Below are 22,718 nucleotides of genomic sequence, written 5' to 3' on the forward strand. Positions count from 1 at the left end.
TGAGTTTAAGGGATAAGGTGAGGTTCCACATGTGGAAAAGCAGATGCCCTTTTCCACATGGTTCTATAAATCTCAATTTTATTTCTCAAACTCTCATCCAGAGGCTCTCACTGCATTCCAGGCACTGTTCTAAAGCCCATGAGCTCATTCTATATTCTCTGCAACCATCCTAGGTAGGACGATGACCAACCCATGTTCTAGAAGGACAAAGAGGAATGGCAAGCTTAAGGAGTCTGTCAAGGAGGCATGGCCAAGAAGCGGCAGCTGGCTGCAGAGTCAGCCTGGGGCTGGGTCATGCACATATGGTGCCTGTACTGGCCTTGGTCTTGGAAGTGGCAGTCTCTAATTATTAGGGGTTTCTGGACTCATCCATGGATCACAGGTAATTGATCCTCCAAATCTCACTCAAGATGCCACGCCTGGAGCTGCTAGGATCCAGGCTCTGATCCCAGACAGAGAGGACTGAGGCTCCTTGCTAAGGCACAGAAGCAAACCCTGCCCCTGGCTGGCCTCACCCTCCTCTACCCTGGAACTCTTTTTCCCTGGACCTGACCTTGAGCTACTCACTCTCACAGTTGCCAAATGCCAGCCTTCTTCTCAACAGCCTCAGAGTGTTGCTTAGCTCTCAAATCTCTTTTCTATATCTGTAACCATGGGCCATACTTTATCATTAAATTGTATTAGAATTTGGCTGTGGTTTTTGTCAAAAAAGAAAAAAAAAACCACACACAACCAACAAACAAAAAACCCCACCTACTCTCTTGCAAAAAAGGAAACACCTAAAATGAACGTAAAACATACTTAAGACTTGCATTATTTTCTCCTTCCTAGGAAAATACATTAATTTTAATTACTAGGCACAGATCAAAGTGAAAGCAAAATATGTTTCCGTTAAAGTAAAACCACCCGAGAGTTTATGGTGTGCAATGGTGCGCTTTACCTCCTGCTGGCTGGGACCAACAGACCTCTCCCTAGAGCCTTGGATGCCATGTTGCTGAGGCTCTTTCCTCTGCCTAAAAGACCCTCTTCATCCTTTTGGGCCCGGCTCAAATGCTCCTCCCAGATCTTCTTTCCCAGGCAGTAGTCAAGGCTCCCTCCTTATGGCCCCACACTCTGTTCCCACCAGGGACAGAGCCCTTGCGACAGCGGGGGTGGGGCGGAGGGGCTTCGGCTCGCCACCTGCATCCAGGCTCCCTTTGGACTGGGAGCTCCTCGAGGGTAGGGAGTGGTTCATTTCTGTCTCCAGTACAAACCCAACAAGTTGTGGTTTACAGGGATTATATCCCAGAGTTTAGCCACCAGAATTTGGGATCTGAGCTTTGCAGGCAGCAGGCCGAGCCAAGCAGTGCTTTTGAATATCCGAATTCATCCATCTCACACATCAACAGCGGTCACCCCCTCTCCCGTGCTGCTGACTGAATCAAAGCGAAAACCACAATCTGTGCGCCGGTGGTCAAAGCTCCCCACTAACTGGACGGTGCTCTTCATCCCTGAGTGTCAGGCATTGGGGAGGAGTGGAAGGGACGCTCTTCCTACCTTCAGCCTCCACAAAGGATATGGTGAGTCTGTGTCACGGTTGAAAAACCTAGTTGTCTTTGTCCCTGCGCTTAATAAATATTCAGCTGGCAAACCCTGTGTTTGTGAAATATACCGGATCTGCAAGAGAAGATGAGAACGAGGTCAGGGCGTTTCCTGTAGCTGTACATATGGGGTACTTGTGGCTCTGGTGCCTTTGAGAAAAAGATGACAATTTTATAGAGAAAGAAAGAAGTAACAGAAGAAAAAGGGGCAAGAAAGAGGAATAAAGAAAGAAAAGTGCTGTTCTGAGAAGCAAGGTTTGGGAGACAAGGAAACAGCCTATAACCCAGCCGTGTGTCAGGTTGTAAAGGAAGGGCTTGCGGACGCCTGCCCTCCCTGGACCCACCTGGTCGTACTCGGAAGCCCCCGGATAGAGCGGCCAGCCCAGGAACAGCTCCGCAATAACGCAGCCCAGGGACCACATATCAATTGCCTCACAAAACGGTAAACCAAGGATGATCTCAGGGGCTCTGAAAAGGAAGAATGGGAGAGAGATCATTAGCAATTTGGAAGTGCGGGCAGCTACTTCTACACGAACTCTCCATAAAATTCTATCTTTCAAACCCGGGGTGCCATGACTGCCCCCCTCTAAGGGACCTGTGGTTCTTGTACTGTGTGGCTGTGACCCCTCCATTCTTGGGCTTGGTCCTCCCTGTAAGCAGGCAGTGTGGTCAGAGGGCCGGCTGAGATGAAGGGGAGGTCTAGAATAGACCTCCAGGGAGCCCCATCCATTGACTTCATTGCCATTATACTTCAACCAGATGAACTAGTAACCACTTTAGAAAGACTCACGCGTTATCTTTTGTAACTGAAGACCCAGGAAACCAATCTTTAGAGAATGCCTGGTTTTTACAAAGGAATTCTGAAATACAGGTGCTCTACTTTCAGTAATAGAGAAAGCAAGAGGCCTCTACCCAGAATAAGGGGATCCAACCCCAAATCCGTTAATGCCAATGATCCATCTTCTTAGAAGCCTGAATCACACTTTTGTAAGGAAACACTAATTTTTTAAATCATCAGCTTCTAAAAAGGTAGTCTCCTAAAAAGTCCTCTAATAGCATAATTACAGAACCCTGTTCCTGAATCCATAATCTGGGTACCGGTCCAAACCCCATTATAAACCCGTTCCTGACTGAAGGATTATGTCCCTTCATGTGGCAGACAAGGTTACCTGCCGGAGCTTCTAAAGGAAACCACCTAAATTCAAAAGGAAATTTTCACATGTAGTTAGTAACGAAAACCAAGGAGACCACAGAGCGCATTTTCTTTTCTAAGAATGTGTCACGATTAAACAGGGGTACATTTTGGAGAAAACCAGGTTCAAAGTATGAGATATGAACACAGCTTAATAAAATGTGGCTCAAGGCACTCTGCTGATAATGAGATGCATTAGCCCAGCTTCTGTTTTCTCTGTAAATTTCCCACTTGATTAAGCAATGCCAGAAGACGCCACTCTCCTACCCTTTCAGGAGCCTGGAGTGGGAGTGGTGGGAGCTGGGGAGACGACTCCATCTGGGTTATCCTCACCCAGCCAGCACGGGAGGAGGGAGCCAGAGTGTGCTCAAAATACCCTCCTCGTCTTGGAGCTTCGAGCTGAATTCCCCCCACTTAAAAAGCATCACCCCACCTTGCTCTTTTAAATTTGCTCTCATGGCTTATCTTTTGTCTCCAGATCATAGCGCTGAAGAAAACCAACAAAAACCAACATGTTTTGTTGCAAAGTCTTGATTCTTTGGGAGTAAAGAGGCGTTTCCTCACTTGCTCTGAGCTGGGGATTCAGCACTGCTGCCAGGTGCTTCTGGAAGGCCAGAGTCCTCAGTCTGGGCTCAAAACATCCTCTTGCCAGAGTCCGAGGCTGGTGGGTCTTCCCCATCCCCTCACTGCTGGCGTCCCCAGCTGCTAGGGTTCTGCTGGCACCTCCCACTCCCGTGGGGCCCTGTGCTCTCCAGTCCCGGTTGCTGGCGGCTCTTGTGCACGTGGAAGGACGCTGCTGTCCTCCGGCACTCGGGCACCGGTGTGTGTGTGGGGGGTCCTGTGGCTGCTTTAGGCACATCCCTGCCAGACTGCCCTGTGTCATGGGGCCTTCAGTCCCACAACGGGCCGAGGTCACTGTGTCCAGGGTTGCCCCCACACACCAGGGCTTTGCGAGCCCCCTGGAAGTCCCCTGTCAGTCACCTCAGGCGCCAGGGTAGACGGTGTAAATGGATGAGATGACTGCAGGTTGTCTCTAGCGACGCAATCCCCCTTATTCCACGTGTCGGAATCTGCCTGCCTTTCCGTCATCTCCGTTCTAGAGTGTGTCCTCTCACACGAACATCAGGCCTCTCCCTGGTGGGGGGATGAGCTCCTGCCCCGGTAAATCTCCCCGCAGGTGGGCGGCTGCAGGATCACCGATCCCCACACCTGTCTCCCCACCCCTGTCTCCAGGTTGGGTCTTGGGAACACACTGGTCTCACAGGGCCGACCTTCCTAACTGATTAATCACCTTGCTCTCTTGCCCCGGCGCAGGCTATGTGAAACCTCTGGAAACCCATTTCCCAGTTTCTGTTCCCTGAGGACGTGCAAGGCCGAAGCCAACACACAAGACAGGTGCAAAGGGGACTTCGGGCATGTTCTCCGGCAGGAAACACCAGACATGGGTTTCGTCAACTGAAGTTACCCAAACAGGGTCTGTGAAGACCACTCTCAGGCCATTTTCTACTAGAAAATGAGGCAGTGGCCATTCGCCACGCCAGGACATGGACAGCAGAACACGTTTCTTGCTATGAACACAATGAACCAATGCTCAAGCGTCGGGCTACACACCTGCGGGACAAAAGCAATAGAAGGCAGGGTCCTGTCCCCGAGGGGCTGGGATGACAACACGAGCCCACGTGACAGGGCAGGCTGAACACTACTCATGTGCAACACAAACACGGAGACACAAAAACAGCTAATTCAAGCGTACAAGCATTCTCTGGGTTCTCCCATTTCAAAAAATAAAATAGAACATAAGGACAAAGCAAACTAAACACGAAACCAAACCCTTCCTCTATCCCTTCATGTCCCTGCAGCTGTGGCCCTGTTTCTCTGCCACTGACCCCCCAGATCTCCAACGTCGTCTCCTGTAGCTCCTCTGCCCCACTGCCCCCATCTTCTTGCCTTTCTCCTGCTGGACTTCACTCTCTGCTCCACTCAAAGGCGCGGTCCAGACCGTTGTCACATCACATGCCCCGGTCAGCTTCTCAGCTCCGTGACACATGTCCTTCCCACAGGTGACCATCCCGTCCCATTCCTGTCTTGAAACACGCGGTTGGGGTTGTCAGACCCCACACGCTCCCACATCTGTCCTGTTTCTTTTGCTGGCTTGTCCTCCTCTAGCCACCTGCTCCGTGAGGGCGAAGCCCAAGGACCCCTTGTCTTCTCTCTTTCCACCCTTGTTCTAGGTCGGCAGTTATGAGCTGAATTGTGTCAACCTCCCAAACAGGTTGGAGTCCTAATCCCTGACCCCTCAGCGTGCGACACCATTTGGCGACGGGGTCGCTGCAGATGTAGTTAGCAAAGATCATGTCGTGCTGGAGCAGGGTGAGCCCTGAAGCCAGCAGGATGGGTGTCCTCGTAAGAGGGACACTGGGACACAGACTGAGGGAAGACGGCCACGTGGGGATGGAGGCAGAGGCTGCTGTGAGGCCACCAGTAGCCAAGGAGCACCCAGGGCCACCAGAAGCTGGGAGAGGCACGTAAGGATGGTCCCTGAATGGCTTCAGGAGGAGCGGGTCCCTGCTGACACCAGGGTTTAGACTTCAAGCCGCCAGGCCCATGGAAGTGAACGGCTCTTGTTCTAAGTCCCGCGTTCTGAGGGGACGGCTTCCGCCACCCTAGGAAGCTGACAGCCGTCACGTCCATTGCCACAGGTCTGAGCTCCATTCGTCCTTCCAAATGTCCCTCTCCACGCTGGACCTTCTCAGCTCGAGTTCCGTCCTGGTGGCCCGTGCCTCTCTCAAACTCAGTCTGTTTACAAGGGACCTCTTCCCCTCGGCCTCCCTCTGTGGGGCTCGGCTCCGCGAAGGGACTCCTGGCTTCCCCCACCCGCTGCCTGTGCTGGGAACCCAGAATGCTCTCCGGTCCCCTTCTCTCCCTTCAGCCTCACCACCAATCCGTCCATGTGGCCGCTCACAAGGATCTCTCCGCCTGGCCCCTGATTCTCCATGTCTGCCACCGCGCTGGCCCTGGCCACCTGGAGCCCCCTCTCGGGTCATTCCTTTTGCCTTTCCTTCCGCTGTGGCGGCCGCTCTCTGCGCAGCTTCCGGAGCAGTGAGACCACCTCCGCCTTCACTCTCAGGCCTGCAGCGGCTCCCGGCGGCCCTCGGATGGAAACCTAAATCCCTCCACGGCCCACGCGACCTCAGCGATCGGGTCCCTGCCCTGCTCTCCACTGTCCTTTCAATTTCAGTTTCTGGAGGACCCCAGCTCCTTCCAGACCGAGAGCCTCCGTGCGGCGTTGGCTGCCTCCTCATCCTTCAAACCTCAGCGTAATTGTCACCACCACAGACAGGCCTCCCCTGACACCAGTTAGTCTCCATCTCCAGTGCCATAAATGTCACTTTACGGCACTTCCCCAATAACCTGCGTGCTGTGTGTCTCCCCCTGCTCCGTCCACAGGGCAGCACAGGGCCTGGCATTTGGTAGCCACTCAATCAATAAGGACTTGTTGCTTGAATAAACCTTCATTAAACGTAAGGAAGTGCTAAAATATGCGACTCAGGTGGCAAGTTCTCAGGCAGCACAAAGAGGAGAGCAGAAGTAAATCTTCGTGAGGGAACAGAAGCCGGGCATGAGGGGCGGGATGTCACCTGAGGAACAGCAGGCCTCCGTGCGAGCAGGAACCCCGGGAGTGGGGCCTGGAGGACACCGACTGGCAGGCTCACCAGTGGATTCCGACACAAAGGCCAGAGAGAGCGGCAGGGCTTGGCCGGGGGTTCCAGGGTCCTGAGGATGCTGGAAAGGCCTCATGGCTCAGGCCTCCCGAGCCCGTCTCTTCTGAACTCTCTGGAAGCCGGCGCCGCCCTCCGCTTGCTCGTGGCTCTTCAGTCCAGGCCTCTACCCCAGCCCCCTACAAGCCACTTGCCTTTGGTTTCGATCTTTTCCAATCCTCCCTCAAAACTCTTCTTCACTCCTTTTCTGGCACATGCGATACCCTGATCACATCTCTGCGACAGCCTGGGCCCTCCCCACCTGCTTCCTCAGCAAACTCACACTGCCCACCTTCTCTGTGCCGGCCACGCTGGGGATGAACTCATGACCGCCGACAACCAGCTTGGTCCAGACATTCTGAACACATGTTCGCACACACTGGCCCCCCGCTTGAGCCTCCTGGGGGGCAGGCTCTGGGTCTCGCGTGCTCTGCGAGCGCCTGCTGGACATCTAGGCCAGGAGCCCTCAGCTAAGGAAGGTGCTTTCCTACCTGGCTGTCCGGAGTCCTCTGGGGACTGAAGACCATTCTGCTGTGATCTCTCACCCACCCTGTTCCCTGTACTGTCGGTCCATACGGTTCTGAGCCCCTGGAAGTTCAAAGTGAAGCCTCAAATCTGTTTCCTTTTGTTCAGCACACCTGAGGCACGTCTGATGGTGGCTGAAGTTCGTTTACTCCTGACTGAAGTGAGAGCCATTCTCGCCAACGGCTGGTCTGAGTGAAAAGTTGGTTCAAGCTCCGCTCATTCACTCAATTCCTCGAATGTCCAAACCACCATGTCCTAAGTGTCTGCTGTGTGTTGTGCACTGTGTTGGAGACCGAAAAATTAAATGAACCCGACCCTATGGTCCCTCCAGGAGCTCACTGTCTGGTTGCAGGTGAGAGCATGCCAACGGCTAATATATAAGGAGCGGAGTGCGCGCCCAATGCACAAGGCGGGTAATGCCTGGGGGGTTGGGGGAGAGGCAGAGCCAGGAGGGCTTCCTGGGAGAAGTGTGAGCCGCGTCTCGGGAGGTGGACAGGTGGTGGTGGCCTCTGGGGCACAGGGCAGGGTGAGTGCAAGCCCCACGCCTGCCCCATCCCCACCGCATGGCTGTGTCTGTAGCACGAGCACAGGGCCCGGGTGTGGAAGAAGACATGCTCCTTACACGTCTGTAGGAATCTTTCTGTTCCAACCCCACATCCCCAGCGGCAGCAGCTTCCCCTGAAGCTGGCACCATCTCTCTGACGACAGGCCCTATGACAAAGGGCACACCTCTTGGCCTTTCTGCTTCAAACCTGACACACTTAAAAACAAAAAGAAAACATTCTGGTTTCTTCCATGGGTGCTGTTTCTGTTCTCAGCTCAGTTCCACAGCAGGTAGGGCTGCTGGCTTGGGAAACGGGCCTTCCCCATTGGGCTCCAAACCACCCAGGTTCTGTTAATGACTCATCCTTCATTTACCACCCCACGGAATCATCTTACAAGTCTCCTCGTTACTATTTTGGGACATCCAAAATACTTTAAACATACATGAAGAGCCACATAAAATTTGTACCTAAGAAAGAGAGAGATTGTTCCTTTCCAACATTCCCACAGCAAGACAGAAAATTCTATTTTTCTATAGGAGGAGAATAAACAACTGTCATTTTCGACACATGAATTATTGAAGCTTTGATATTTCACTGCACTAGCTTTCCTCACAGCACCCTGAGCGGATAGGGTATTCCCAGATCACGCCCAGACCACGTGACCCCGCGAGTCAGTGACCCCTGCCCCCTACAGAGGTGTGGAGACCACACAAGCTGAATGGGAATGACACAGGCTTGGAGGTGGCATCTGGTGCTGGCAGGTTCTAGCTGTGTCCTCAACTTCCTATGCTGGTATGAGGCTGAAACGAAGCAGAGCACCATCGTAGGATGTACCTAGCAGAGCGCCTGGCAGAGAACAGGCAATCGAACATATTCAAGCACTTATCTGTAACGTGTCTGTTCACAGCAGTCGAATAAAGAGCATCCCTTTTCCTCATTTTTAAAGCCCACTTTCTTCCTTATAGGTGGAAACATTAGGAAAACTGTTTAAATACATTAAAGCATACACATTATATACTTTTGTCTCATTTGTTTCATTTATTTCTATAAAAGGCACAAAAATGAGTATTTTTTGCTGTAACCAACAGCCAAATGCCTACCACCTCACTTCAGAAAGAAAACTGCCTAGCCACAGACCCCACGCTTCCCCTTGGCACAGGGAGATGCTGTCCCGAGCCTGCATGCCCTTTTACGCTACCATTTCTGGCTCACCTGGCCTCCCTGGCCAAGTAGACGACCAGAGTCAATGTCTCGATCATTTTCACGGTGCCTAGTAAAGTAAGTGCAAGGTTCACGGCCACTCCCAACTTGGGCAATAAATCTGCAACACTAATCAGAGAGCCCAGGAAGAACTGTGCATTTCTGGAAAAATGTTACTCAATTTCTCTGAGTTTTTATTTCCCCATCTATGAAATGTGATTATTAATCTTTTTTTCTCTCAAGTCTCTATAGCAGCGTATGAAGATAAATGATGGTCGGTGGAATTATAAAGCAGTTTGAACTCCTTGGAAGCAAGACACTCTATTAGTCCATGGTATTTTATAATCACTGATATTATAAGGTGTACTTGAATTGAACTGCAGTGAAAAAGCCCGTTCCCACAAATATATGTAGATTGAAAGTAACCTCAGTGTGGCTGTGGCAGAAGCAATCAAAATGTAAAACTGTATTTCAGATGGGTTGTTCAAGCTTATGTTTCCACTGTAAATATAAGGGGACTCAGAAATGCTGACATGAGCTCTGAGCCACTATTTGTGCTGGTGACCCGGGGTGGAGGTAAGGGGTCACATCAAAGCAACACAGGACCCAAGAAACAGCAGAAATCGGAGGACTGGAAGGAGGCTATTTTAGAGAAATTGAACAGCAAAGCTCGAGGGACCCGCACAGAAGACAGCCTGCGGGGTGAGTGCAGGCGAGCGCGTGTCAGGGTGGCCAGATGGAGAGAGAACCCATCCTCCGGTCCCCAGTGGGCTGCTAGGAAAATGGGGAGCAGCATCCCTGAAGGATGTCTTCATACCATGTCCGGGGGACCCAAGAAGGTCCAGTGGAGATCGAACTAGTGATTGAGGCCTGGTGAAGCCAAGGCCAACCTGGGATTTGATTTTGAGAAAGACACAGCTTCCTCAGTGAACAGGACATGTGAGAGAAATGGCTTTGTCTTTGACTGGGGAGCTGGGTAGATGAGAACGACAAGAGGACCAAGGGATGGAGCTTTAGGGACGAGCCAGAAGGCTGGCCAGAAGCCCACTAACATGTTGCGCTGGCCTGCACTCAGCCACGGTGACGAGGAGTCTGACTTGCGATGGCCTGACCAAGCACTGTGGAGTGTTGAGATTTCTAGACACATTCCACGGAAGTAGCTTTGCCCTGTAATAAGCTGAGGACGGCACCATGGTGGAGGGCTGCCCCAGTGAGCAAGGCTCTTATTCTAAAAGGAGAGCTAGGAAAGATGCCCCACTCATGCCCGGGGGTGGTTCCAGCTCAGTGATACTCATGCAGCAAAGTCACTGCACGATGTTCTCGAAATTCTACCTCAGGCAACACTGCTGATGTCCAAGACGCTGTGTGCTGAGGAGATGAGTTCAAGACCCTCGCTGGAGATTGTTCTAACTGAATGTCTCCAGCCATCATCAAGAGAAATGCTCAAGGGGCGCCTGGGTGGCTCAGTGGGTTGAGCCACTGCCTTCGGCTCAGGTCATGATCTCAGAGTCCTGGGATCGAGCCCGGCATCGGGCTCTCTGCTCAGCAGGGAGCCTGCTTCCTCCTCTCTGTCTGCCTCTCTGCCTGCTTGTGATCTGTCAAATAAATAAATAAAATCTTAAAAGAAAAAAAAAAAAGAGAAATGCTCAAGACATTAGAACAATTCATTACGTCCATATGGAAGGCTGTTTATAATAACCACGGTCTGGTCTAGATGTTGTCATTTCTCATGTCACACTCGGACAGTCTCCCAAAGGAAGCCGGCTTCTTTGATTCAACTGACCACTTCCAGGGTAATGTCAGAATCAGAGTGACAGTTTTTTGATCTGTATGGGCAATGAACATCTTGGCTCGGAAGGAGACTTTCCTGATATACACTCAGTACATATAAAGCTGACCCTCGAAAAACATGGGGTTGGGGTTCCAACTCCCTCTCTGCCAAGCAGCCGAAAATCCACATATAACTTGACTCCCCCAAAACTTAAACTACTTGTTGACTGGAGCCTTACTGATAATTAGTCGATTAACACATTTTTGTACATTATATGTATCATATACTGCATTCGTACGGTTAAGTAAGCTAGAGAAAAGAAAATGTGATTGAGAAAATCGTAAGGAAGAGAAAACATATTTACAGTACTGCATTGTATTTATTTAAAAAAGAAAAAACCCAAAACAAAACCTGTGTATAAGTGGACCGTGCAGAGTGCAGCACCAAAATCTAACTTTCTTGCTTACATTCCAGAAGAAAAGGCTGGATCTGGAACTTAACCCCCAAAGCTTCTAATGATGTTGGTGTAAATTCAAAACCAGGACTCAGATGTCTGGAGTATATTCTGATGATAGCCTTGAAATTCCTTCTAGATCTCAATGAGAAATGTCCCTACGAAGAAATCAGCCTAGATCCCACGATGTCTCATTTCATAGATGCTCACACCGCCCTGTAGTTCCTTACTCCACTGACATACACTGCGTCTGCTTTGCCCATACCTCCCAGTCTGGTCTCTGGTGCCTCGACCAAGAAGCCAAGGGCTGCTGGAAAATGCCTGGTCCTGCCTCCCAGCCTCCACAGGACTGTAAGATCATCAGGTTTTATGCTCTCACTTTTTGCCAAAGTACGTGCTCAATAAATGTCTGCGTACGCGCCCGTCAGCCAGGGAAAGAGAATGGCAGGTTTCTGCATGTATCTACCTAGACCGATTCTTCTCACTCATATGCTGCTCCAGGTTCTTTTTCCCGATCTTTTTTTATCTTTATTAAGTTTTTTTTTCAAAGATTTTATTTATTTGACAGACAGAGATCACAAGTAGGCAGAGAGGCAGGCAGAAAGAGAGGAAGGAGGAAACAGGCTCCCTGCTGAGCAGGACCCTGGGATCATGACCTGAGCCAAAGGCAGAGGCTTTAACCCACTGAGCCACCCAGGCGCCCCTATTAAGTTATTTTTTATTGTAGAAGATAAGACACAAAGAAGTATACAAAGCAGAAACACAGAGCTCAACGACTTCTCAGAAGGCGTTCCCCACCGGCCAGGTGAAGACACAGAGCGTGGTCAGTGTCGCAGAGCCCCTGTGCAGTCCCTCCCATGCACCACCCCCTTTCCACCTGTGGTGGCACCGTGTGGCCAGTGCATCAGTGGGCAGCGTGGACGCCAGGCCTCAGGATGCGGGCTCCCCAGACAGGTGGGCTAGAGGGCGGGCTCAGCACCAAGCCCCGGAGCTGGGAAGATGATGGAGCCGGCTGAGAGAGAACGGAGACACAGCCTCAGACCGTCCTTTTAGTCCCTTTTGTTGATTGTTTTTCTTCTGCTTTGTTGCATCGCTTCTCGGCCTTTTGGCTAAGATCAAGTGTAGTATCTTCTGCTTTGTTGCTAGTCTGTTGACTAAAACTGAGGGCTGAACTGTGCATTGAGAGCTTCCCCGGGGAGCCTGCCCATTCTCGAGTCCCACTGCCACCTGCTGCCACCTCTCAGCTTCCGGAGGCTGCTCCTCTTCTCTTGCAGCACCAGGAGGGAGTTTGGAATTTCAGTTCCCGGGGATCAACTGCAAACACAGCTCCCCCACTTGATTCAGAGGGTGATGTGTTACCCACCAGCGGAGGGAAAGGAGAGGTCAGGCCAGGGGGGAAAAGGCTGGCCTCTTTCACACTGACAGTCAACTCATGGCTCACCCTCCACCCAGATACGAGCCTGGGACAAAGGTAATATCACTTACGGGCAACTTTGCCAATTTAAATGTCAGTAAACATTTGGTTAATTATTTAGCTTCAGCGGGTTCGTAGTGAGTCCTCCAAGATGTTTGCTGGATGGACGGATGGACCTACACGGGGCTGAAGAACCATGATGCTTTCCTGCTAGGGGTTTCTGGGCTCGCCCTGGAGAGGCCCAGGGGTTCAAGCTCTTAGTGAGTGAGCTGAGCTGTCACAAAGACGAGCCTCATCCTCAGCCTGTTTCCTTTCCTGCCAGCACCATCGGATCCCGCAGCGCATGGGGCTGAATCACCAGGCCTTCTCCACAGCTAATGGCCAAGGATTAAGAAACAGGAACTGAAGATGGAAACCTGGTCCTTCTTGAAAGGGAGATGAACTGAGTGTCACCGAATGGAGACACAGCATTCGAGAGAGCAGAGGCCGGAGACCTGAGCTATGAAAGGGAATCCCCTGAGTACAGATGCCAAACACAGACGGGAGAGTCAGTTTCCACTGTGGCTACGGGGATACTCCCACACCTTCCCAACAGGCCTCCCTCCCCATGTGGCGCTTTGGGGAAAGAATTACCGAGCAAGAGGGGCTGATGCCTGCTAACACACCACCCGACCCAGTCTGCAAATAAGGCCAGGAGCTGTGCTGGTCAATGGGGCCGGTTCTAACCCAGGAAGTACAGCATCAGTCCTGTCCCCAACCATGCCGGCGTGACTGGGGCAGTGGAGCCTGGTGGACGAGGCAGGCCTTGCTCCTGGGGGGGTGCACTGCATGCTGGCCTTGCCAGGAGACCAGACCCACAGAAAAGGGCAGAGGGCGTAGCCTTCACCCAATTCTGTGGCAGGAGAGGCCAAGGGGTGGGCTTAGCAGTAGCCTGTTCGGACCTGCCACGGTCAGGACAAGGAGGGAGCACCCCGGCAGGCCGGTTCGTCTTCCAGCAGGAGTTTTGCCAAACAAAATGGGCATACATTTTAGGTCTCCAGCTAAGGGCAGCTTATTCAGGGAAACCCTTCCAACACTCAACTTTTCCTAAGGGAGCTGAAACAAAATAGAACAAACAAGGCCCAAGTTGGCTTTTTTGTGTTTGGGTCACGGAGGGAAAAGCCCCGCTGGTTCCTTCCAGCTCACACTAGGGGGTGCTGGAGCGCAGTGGACTCCTGCTCGGACACATGTTCGGAAAGGCCTCGAAACTTCAACCCCCGGGGCTAGAGGGGTGGGCATCCCTCTGGGGAGGCCGCTGGGCCTCGAGGTCAGCACCAGCCACACGTGGAGCACAGGGGACATTTCTGTGAGCGGGAGGGGAGGTAGTGTCCCCCCAGATGAAGCTACCACTGCCCTATCTTCCCCTTAGCTGCTTTTCTCACCCTAACAATGGGGCTCTGTGTAACCCAGGCCGGCCTCTCCTGCATGCCGGCGAAATGCAGCAGCCTCCAGCGAGAGACCAGCACGTTCCTTTTGCTCTCTTGAGCACCAAACACTACTTCAGCCAATGAGCTAACCAGCACCTGAATTGGGGAGACGCCACGCATCGGTGGAGCTCAAGGCACAAGGTGGAAAGAGAGGAAGGAGGGAGGGAGGGAGGGACTGAGGCAGAACCGTCCAGACTCACCGGAGTGGTCAGGGTGGGGCCCCCCGACACCCCCCCCGCCCCCGTTGCTCCCAGTTTGCTTTTTTGGAAAGCACCTCTTCTGGCTGCTGTCTGAACCCTTCAGGGGCTCTCAACAGGAAGCCTGCCTCTTCCAGAAGCTTTCCCTGCCCAGGGAACCCTCCTGCTCTGGGTTCCCACAGCACACCCACTGCCCGTTCAGCTCTTCCACTTGTGCCTGCACCGATACTCATGATTGCTTAAAATCAGCTTCTCAGTGAGACTGGAAGCATCTCGAAGCGGCAGGTTGTGTTCTTTATCTCTGTGCGCCCCACGGCGCCCAGCAGAGTCCTGGGTCCTCCATAGCCGTCCGCTGTCACGCTTCACGCTCAGGAGCCAGAAGAGGCTACGGCTCCATTCTCTCTCCCTGACCGCCAAGCATCAGGCAAGAACAGAGTAAATGCTCGATACACGATATCCACTGAACTGGACGGATTATCTGAGGAAGAAACGTACTGTTTGCTTGTTCATTTTAGGGTAAGAGAAGAGGTAGGGAGCAGGCAGCTCTTCTGAGTTCTTCTCTGATAATGGGGATTTCCATGGGGAAATTTGAACAGAAACCGATAAAACTCTGTTTATTTTTTTTTTCTTTCAAATTTCATTTATTCACAGGAATAGTAATTATCACATTCAAATTAGGAGACTGATACTACAAAATGCTGCCTCTTTTTTTTTTAAATTTTATTTTTTATAAACATATATTTTTATCCCCCGGGTTACAGGTCTGTGAATCGCCAGGTTTATACACTTCATAGCACTCACTATAACACATACCCTCCCCAATGTCCATAACCCCCCCCAACCCCCCTCCCCCCATTAACCCTCAGGTTATTTTGTGAGATTAAGAGTCACTTATGGTTTGTCTCCCTCCCAATCCCATCTTGTTTCATTTACTCTTCTCCTACCCCCTTAACCCCCCATTTTTAATGGAGAAGCTTGGCATAGGAAGTTTGTTATCTTTAAAATATATATAAGCGGAGGAGTGGTGGGTGAAAAGGAGAAACTATTTATATCTCTGGAGATGAAGAAACAGATAGCCAGAGAAAATGGGAAGAAAGGAGGCAGTTAGGGAGATTTTTTAGATTTTCAACCAAAAAACCCACGAGCAATTAAGCGGGTGTCTGAAAGAATGGAGGTGATGACTGCTGTGAAGAGCTCAGTTTCTTTTTTGCCAAAGAACAGGAGTTCTGAGACATCACTTACAGACCCAGTGCCGGCTTGTCACGCTCACCTCTGTGGCGCGCCGGGTCTGTAAGTAGGTCTAGGTGTGCATGCATTTAAGCCTGCCCTGGATTCCCCCAGGAGAGCAGAAGTTCCTTGAAGAGAAAGAACCTATATTTGCTTCCTTCTGCGGGTGGAGGCTGGGTGCACCGCAGGTGTTCAATCAACATTAACCCCGCTAACCAGAGCTAACCAAATCCTGTCCCGGGTCTGAAAGGCCCTGACACAGAACTGTCTAATTCCTTTTCATCTGGCCTCAAAAGACTTGGTTTTTCAAGAAACAAAACAATCCCAAATACCCCCAACATTCAACTCAAGAGTCAACTGCAAGGCTAAGTGAAACTCTTCAGCTGCCTCTTTAATGATGCTTATTTGTGTGAAAATCAAACAGATCTTCCTTCTTTCTCTCTCCTGGGGTTCCCTGACTTCACAGAGGCTGACAGCTCTCAGCTGATCCCAAAGCCCAAAGTTAGGGGACATCACCAGGGAGTCACAGCTGAGACCAGGAAATCGACAGCAGCAGAGGGAAGGGAGGAAGACATAATGCTGAGTATGACAGGTCAAGTGGAGGAAGGGAAGGACGCAGGGCACACGTTCCCCAGCCCCGGTATTCCTTTCCTCCTAGGATCGCACCGACAGCTTAAATGTGAATGAGCATCATCTCTGCGTGCACGTTAACATCTGGCTGAAATGACTGTTCTGCAAGTGGGAGCTTGCCGCCCATCCCTGGCTCCGTCATCTTCCTACCAAACAGCCACGTCCCACACATTTCTTGCCGGTCTGCCTGCGCCATTACCAAGGACCACCCTGGGGAGCGCCCTGCTTGGCTGGGGTGGGGTGGGGGGGCGGACGGAGAGAAAGGATGCTGCAAGGCGATCTTCTTTTCCTGTACGGACTGTGTTCAATACGGACAAATATTTGTGTAGCCTCTGTGTTTACCATTAATACTGGGACAAAGTAATTAGCGGCTACATTCTTCTTTGGGAAGCAGCAAAGCACGGGGGGAGGGGGGCGGGGGGCGGGGGAAGCAAAATCCCGAACGGAAGAACAGAAATGCTAAAAGCTGGCATCTGAAGGTATTATTCAAAAACAATATGGGAAAAGGCAGAACTGTATTTCCTCTGTTCTTTTAAGGGGGAAGTTCAGAAAAAGGTCAGAAAGAGAACAATGCCGGCCATCTATCACAGCAGCCTCTAACCTAGAAAGGTTACTTACAACACAACACTGCAGCCTCATTTCTCAATTCCGTAATTACCACCCCGCTTCCACCGATCGCACACCACCTCCGCCTTATGAATCATGCATTTCATTTCCATTTACCAATGCCCCGACTCGGGGACCACCATCAAGGCGCAGTGGGAGGGGCTCGGTGGTGCCGGACCCCTTCCCAGGTGCACACATGAAGGTTGCACAGCCCCTGCGCCCTAGGGCACATTCCCGGACTCTGCTTGTGTTGACCTTCAACTCCTAGCCTCAGGTTTTGTTTATTGAACAAATAAGCACTAGCTACCAGTGGGGATTTTCCTCGGGGAAATCACGTCAGGGCACCTTTCCTTCCCCTTAACATTTTTATTCAGGTGAAATCTGGTTAAAATGATTATTAAGGGGGTGCCTGGGTGGCTCGGTGGGTTAAAGCCTCTGCCTTCGGCTCAGGTCATGATCCCAGGGTCCTGGGATCGAGCCCCACATTGGGCTCTCTGCTCAGCAGGGAGCCTGCTTCCCCTTCTCTCTCTGCCTGCCTCTCTGCCTCCTTGTGATCTCTATCTGGCAAATAAATAATAAAATCTTTAAAAAAAATCTTAAAAAAAAAAGATTATTAAGGATGGTTCTTGAAGAAGGCAAAGGTAAGGTGCAGCCTGGGGGGTGTGTATGTTTGTGTGTATGTGTGTGTGTGTGTGTGTGAGTGTGTGCACGCACGCGCCCCGGCAGCGCCCACTCAGTCCTGCTGTTTGAGTTGAGGTGGGAGGCTGGAAAGGAGGTATCAGAAATAGATCCCCCGATAGGAACTGGAGTAACCCCTCTCCCTGTCTGTAGCCCCTGATTAACTGGCGCCCACCCCCCACTAATTCAGAGGGCCCCAGGGAACCTGTGAGGGCTATTGGTCTTCACAAGGGCTATTAATATATCAAAGGGGTTCTACTCTTTATTCAGGACACTACATCTTGGGGATTTTCCTTTCAAATCCTTAAAAAACATTAGGTTCAGTAGAGAAGTGTCATCTCAGGCACCTGGGGGAATATCAGAACAAGGCATGCCCCGAGAAGCGGCAGAGGTAAGCAGTAATTGAAAGGGTTTCCTTGAAAAGCAGCTGGTACACTTAAGTCTATCACTCCAAGAAGTGACACAGGTAAGTTTCCAAAAGTATTTTTAAAAAATGAGTTGACACATTTAGGAAGACGGGTCTAGGATGGGCTATACAAACAAGATACTTAGGGGCGCCTGGGTGGCTCAGTGGTTAAGCCTTTGGCTCAGGTCCTGATCCCAGGGTCCTGGGACTGAGACCTGCATTGGGCTCCCTGCTCAGTGGGGGGTCTGCTTCTCCCTCTGCATGTGCCCCCCTCCCCGCTCATGCTCTCTCATGTGCGTGGGTGCACGCTCTGTCTCTCAAATAAATAAAATCTTAAAAAATAGGATATTTAATTTCTGAAGCTGATCCCAAGGACACAACAGTAGATGGGGTAACTGCTACATAATTGTTATTCCCTTAAGATTTTTTGAAAAACTACTCTCAGTGTTGGATCATTTGCTTACAAGGACTTCCTGAGGGTCCAGAAAGCCAGCCTCCAGGACGGCTCCGGGTGATGCTCACCTCCTAGTGTTTTCAATATCCCCGTGGGGGCCCCTCCAACACCAAACAGGATTTTGCAGAAATGAGGATGTCTGGCATGGGAGATGAGGTCATAAGGACGCAGCGGCCGCCCACTGGTCCGGGAGAAGCCCGTGCCGTGCTATGAGGACACCCACTCAAGCAGCCCCATGCAGATGCCCACAGGGCAAGGTCGCCAGGACGGCCTGCGAGCCGTGAGTGTGGGCCACCGGGGCTGGTCCTCCACCTCACAGGAGAACCTGGGCAGCATCATCCAGTCCAGCTGCAGCGTGTTCCCGGCCCACAGGAGCTGTGAGGGAATCCATCCATGTTCACTGTGGTGCAAAGCCACGGAGTTTTGAGGTCATTGCACAGCCATAGCAGATGCCCAGCTGTGTGCGTGCCTCTAAGAGAGGACAGAGCACAGAAAGTGCAGAAAGGAAGGTGGGGGCTGGATCTTTCCTCAAGCCTTAGCTGAGTATCTGCCCGGGACCCAACATTGTAAGAGACACTCGATTTGGTCCCTTCCCTGCAGCGGCAGAGGCTCTGGATGGGAACAAATTGAACCCCCTTAAAATAGCTGGAGGCATCTGAAAGTGGTACGTGGTACAGGAGGGGGATTTTCAAGTGCCCACAGGCAGCAAGGCCTGAAGGGATGGGACAAAGGTTGCAAACGACCCTCCCCGGGAAAGCATCCCACATAGAGCCAGAAACTGTTTGGGCACAAAGGATTTAACTTTTTTTTTTTTTTTAATTAGTTACTAACATTTGGAAATCAGGTGACATTTCCTAAAAGCCTGGATTCCCAGCTTCTCCTGAAAATCTAAAGCCCTGGCAAATCTGGGCTACACATGTGTGCTTGGCAATAATTCACCCAGGCCGACTAGTGCTGCCCCTGCTACAGCCCCACCAGCTCTCTGACGGGACCAGACTGGACCTACGGGCCCTGGGGTCTGAGACCCATGAGGGAGAGACAGAGGCAGGAAGATGAGCAGAGCAGCGAGGCAAAATTACTGTTTTAGCAGTATACTGGGGACTTCTGTGGGGCATAAAACTAGTTTTCTCTTATTAAACTACCCCAGAAGCAAGGGACACCTTAAAACTTAGAAGGCCTAGGAAACAATTATTCCACTTTACATTAAACAGCATGAACTTTAATAGGAGAGATCCCACATTAAGTTTATGCAATGTTTGTTTATGAAGGTCTTCATTATATAAGACCTCAGCTGAGAGGAAGTGCAATGCCAGAGTCTCACTCTGCTGACTTGGCTTTCTACCCTAACAATAATTTACAATCACAGAAGAAAGGAAGGCTCTGGCGCCATAACACAGCGACTATCTGCCGGATTCTCCCCTCCGACGAGATACAATAATATACCCTTTTTGGCCTTCTCCCAACTCTCCATTTGAAGCAGGATTATAATCAGTTTTCAAAGTGGCTTACTCAGGAATTAACTAGCCAACCACTAGATGAGGGAGTCGTGAACAATTCTATACAGTGCTTTGCAAATTTTTAGAAGAGGAATATAATGTTAGCAGCATCATGCTCTTAATATCCTCCCTAAAGGGTCAAGGGCTGGACGGGAGGAGGGGGACCCTTCTGCTTGCTGAAAATGCTGCCCTCGGTGGTTCTGTATGAGACAGCAGGGGCAAGACACTCTGCCTGCCTCCTACCCGGACCCCACACTCAGGGAACATCACTGAATGATTATGTAATAAACTCGATCACAGTACTTACTGAGCTCCTAGTGTGTCTGAGACTCTGCTAGAGGCTGATACAAAGCTACAGTTTCTGCTCTCAAGGAGCTTCCATCTGGTGTACGTGTAAAAGAAGAGGAATGCAGACAGGAGCAATAAAGGACAGATGCCCCTAAGACTGCCGGCAATCACTGTCTTCCTGTTAACAAGTGTTTACTGAGCATCTACTATGTGCTGGTTGCCCAGTACTTGGTAATTAAGAAAGAAGACAGTTTCTGCCCTCACACAGCTTAAAGTCTTTTAGACTCTTAAGCAGGCTCCATGCCCAGCACGGAACTCAACTCGGGGCTCCATCTCATGACCCTGAGATTGTGACCTGAGCCGAAATCTGGAGTCGGACGGACGTTAGCCACCGTCTGAGCGACTGAGCCACCCAGGTGGCCCTGGAGCTTAAACCCGCATGGACCTCGGCGGACTCCCTTCTGGGGCCGGGAAGAACGGGGTGAGTTCCGGGAGGCAGGACTGCATAAGACCATCAGGGACAGGCAGACCTCAGAGAGCCCAGAGGAGGGCCAGGGCCTGCGGGCCGGAGGACAGTGTGAGGAAAAGTGAAGAGGAAGGACACAAGAAATGTTCAAAAGAACCAGGAAAGGGTATGAGGGGCTCGGCCTGGACGAGTAAGGGGCAGAGGACACCAGGGCAGAAAATACAACCGTTTGACTTCCTGTGTCCCGGCCCAGGGGTAAGACAGTAAGCTGTTCTTCGATCTTTTCACTCAGAAGTGCAGACACAAGGGCATTTCTCTCTCCACGTGAGTAACTGGAAAATGCCGTGCTAAGAGCTGTCAAGTGACGCGACATGGACGTGGGTTTAGGGATTTTATGGGACCAGTGACACCTCCCCATGGCCACATGCAGACCTGTGGAAGGAGGCCCCCACTGGAGATGGGCCTCCGAGAGCTGACATGCGAGCAAAGGACATCAACTTCCAGGTTTCAAGCAGCACAGCCTGGGACTCCTGACCCAGCGTGACGGGGCTCTCCAAGTGTCACGTAGCATCAGCAAAGCCTGCCCACCTGCGCAGTGTTTTGTTTTCTCCTTCCCAAAGGTGGCGGTGGGTGGGTGGGAGGGTGATGGGGGGTAACAAACCTCACCTCCCAGCCCCCAAGACCATGTCTTTATGAATGCAGACAGTTTTATCTATGTGCAGCCTATGTTAAATGACAAAAATGCAAAATGGGGTCCCGATGATGCAGAGACCCGACAGGACCACATTCCCACAGGCTGGATGGCACGCCCCCCCCCCCCCCCCCGCCAACCCCGTGCTAGCGCACAAATCAGGGGCTCCACGCCCCACGTGGAACGGCTACGGCACTAGGGAAGGAGAGGAGTCCTGGCCGCACCTCCATCGCAGACTGAGGCTGCACTGCGCCTGTTGCCTGGGCCCACGGGGCCTCCCCCGTGATAGCACCCAGCGCTGTCTCCGTGGGGTGGGGGGCACCGATCAGCAGGAGAGCCAAAGCCCACCCAAGAAGGGCCAGGACCATGCAGAATCTCAAGAAACTGGCAAAATTCTGTTTTTTAAAGAAATTTGTTCCTCCTGATATTCCTGGTAATATCAACTCTCAAACCACTCCCAGGATCACCCACCCAGTATTTATTTTGGGGAACAGTTTAAATCCAGAAAAAAAAAAAGCTATTAATAAGTTAAACAAAAGCTGTTGAAGGGAATTCCTTGAGTGGGCGGTTGAACAGGGTGATTTCTGAAGTCCTTACCAGCACCGGGATGCTAGGATTCTAGCAACGCTTTCCTCCTCGTCACACGCAATCACGCATTCATAGGCAACAAAGAGCAACAGGAAAGAATGCATCTGCACAGGGTTGTTAGGACCAGCGAGGACCTCACCCTGATAAAAATGTGCTGCAGGAATGAGGGTCCTCAGCCTGGAGCTGAGATGCCCAGGAGCAGGTTACTGAGTTCCCAGGGCCCACGAGGTGCACAGTGCATGGTGTTAACCACATGGAGTTAAGGGACCACAGTAATGAGAGATGCAAACCAGGGAGATCTGGAGGGAAGTACTGAGCAGGGAACCAAATCAAGAACAAGGACATTTAGGATAAATAAGCAAATCTCAGCCTTTGGAACGATTAAGCTGTTAAGTTACAGCACAGAGGAGGCTCCGAGGGACTGCGTGGGGAGACCCCAGGCAAGAGCTTTCTGCCGGCCGGGGAGGTGGCTGCCTGCGGTCCTCGGGCTGAACACGGAAGGCGGAGGTCTCACCTCACACTGCAAAGGGGTCCTGCTCACTTTTTCTCCTTCTCCCCTTTCTTTTTAAGTGGCGCTGCCTGTCCGCCTCCCCTTCCTCTAGGCTCTCTCCGCCTCTCCTCACTCACAGAGCACTTGCACGGACAGTGTACACAACCTTCCTTCAGTCCCAAAGCAGCGCACAAACCCACCCAAATGTACCGTGTACCTTAGACTCGAGGGGCGCCTGGCTGGCTCGGTTGGTTTAGCCACTGCCTTCAGCTCGGGTCATGATCTCAGGGTCCTGGGAATCAAGCCCCACGGTGGGCTCCTCCTGCCCCACGGGGGTCTGCTTCTCCCTCTGGCCTCCCCCGTCCTGCTCGCATTCTGTCCTTCGCTCTTTCTCTCAAATAAATAAAATCTTAAAAAGAAAAAAAACCCTAAATGTACCTTAGACTTGTAGTTTAGAAACATAACTATTAGTTATGATTTTAAAGACGTGCTCTCCTGACAGGTCCCTGCAGAGCCAATAGAGCTGAGAAGGCTTGGGGCAGGGAGCCTGGAGTCTGGACAAGGAGGCCCCCGCGAAAGAAAGTCGAAGGAAAGGA

General features: G+C 51.5%; 1 protein-coding gene and 1 pseudogene across 8 annotated transcripts in view; one reads left to right on the forward strand and one right to left on the reverse strand.

Annotated features, from left to right (window-relative positions):
• The window catches only part of HIPK2 (homeodomain interacting protein kinase 2), a 180,601-nt gene that overhangs the window by 54,523 nt on the left and 103,360 nt on the right, over positions 1 to 22,718 (reverse strand). For all 8 annotated transcript variants that reach the window (XM_047695196.1, XM_047695193.1, XM_047695195.1 and 5 more), the window contains exons 3-4: positions 1,925 to 2,048; positions 1,537 to 1,656 (exon numbers count right to left, since the gene is read on the reverse strand). In XM_047695196.1, coding sequence (XP_047551152.1) covers positions 1,537 to 1,656; positions 1,925 to 2,048 — 244 coding nt within the window. The remainder of the gene's footprint in view (positions 1 to 1,536; positions 1,657 to 1,924; positions 2,049 to 22,718) is intronic.
• On the forward strand, positions 12,115 to 12,324 carry LOC125081576 (uncharacterized; annotated as a pseudogene).

This window comes from Lutra lutra, chromosome 11, assembly GCF_902655055.1.
Source record: "Lutra lutra chromosome 11, mLutLut1.2, whole genome shotgun sequence".
Classification (NCBI taxonomy): domain Eukaryota; kingdom Metazoa; phylum Chordata; class Mammalia; order Carnivora; family Mustelidae; genus Lutra; species Lutra lutra.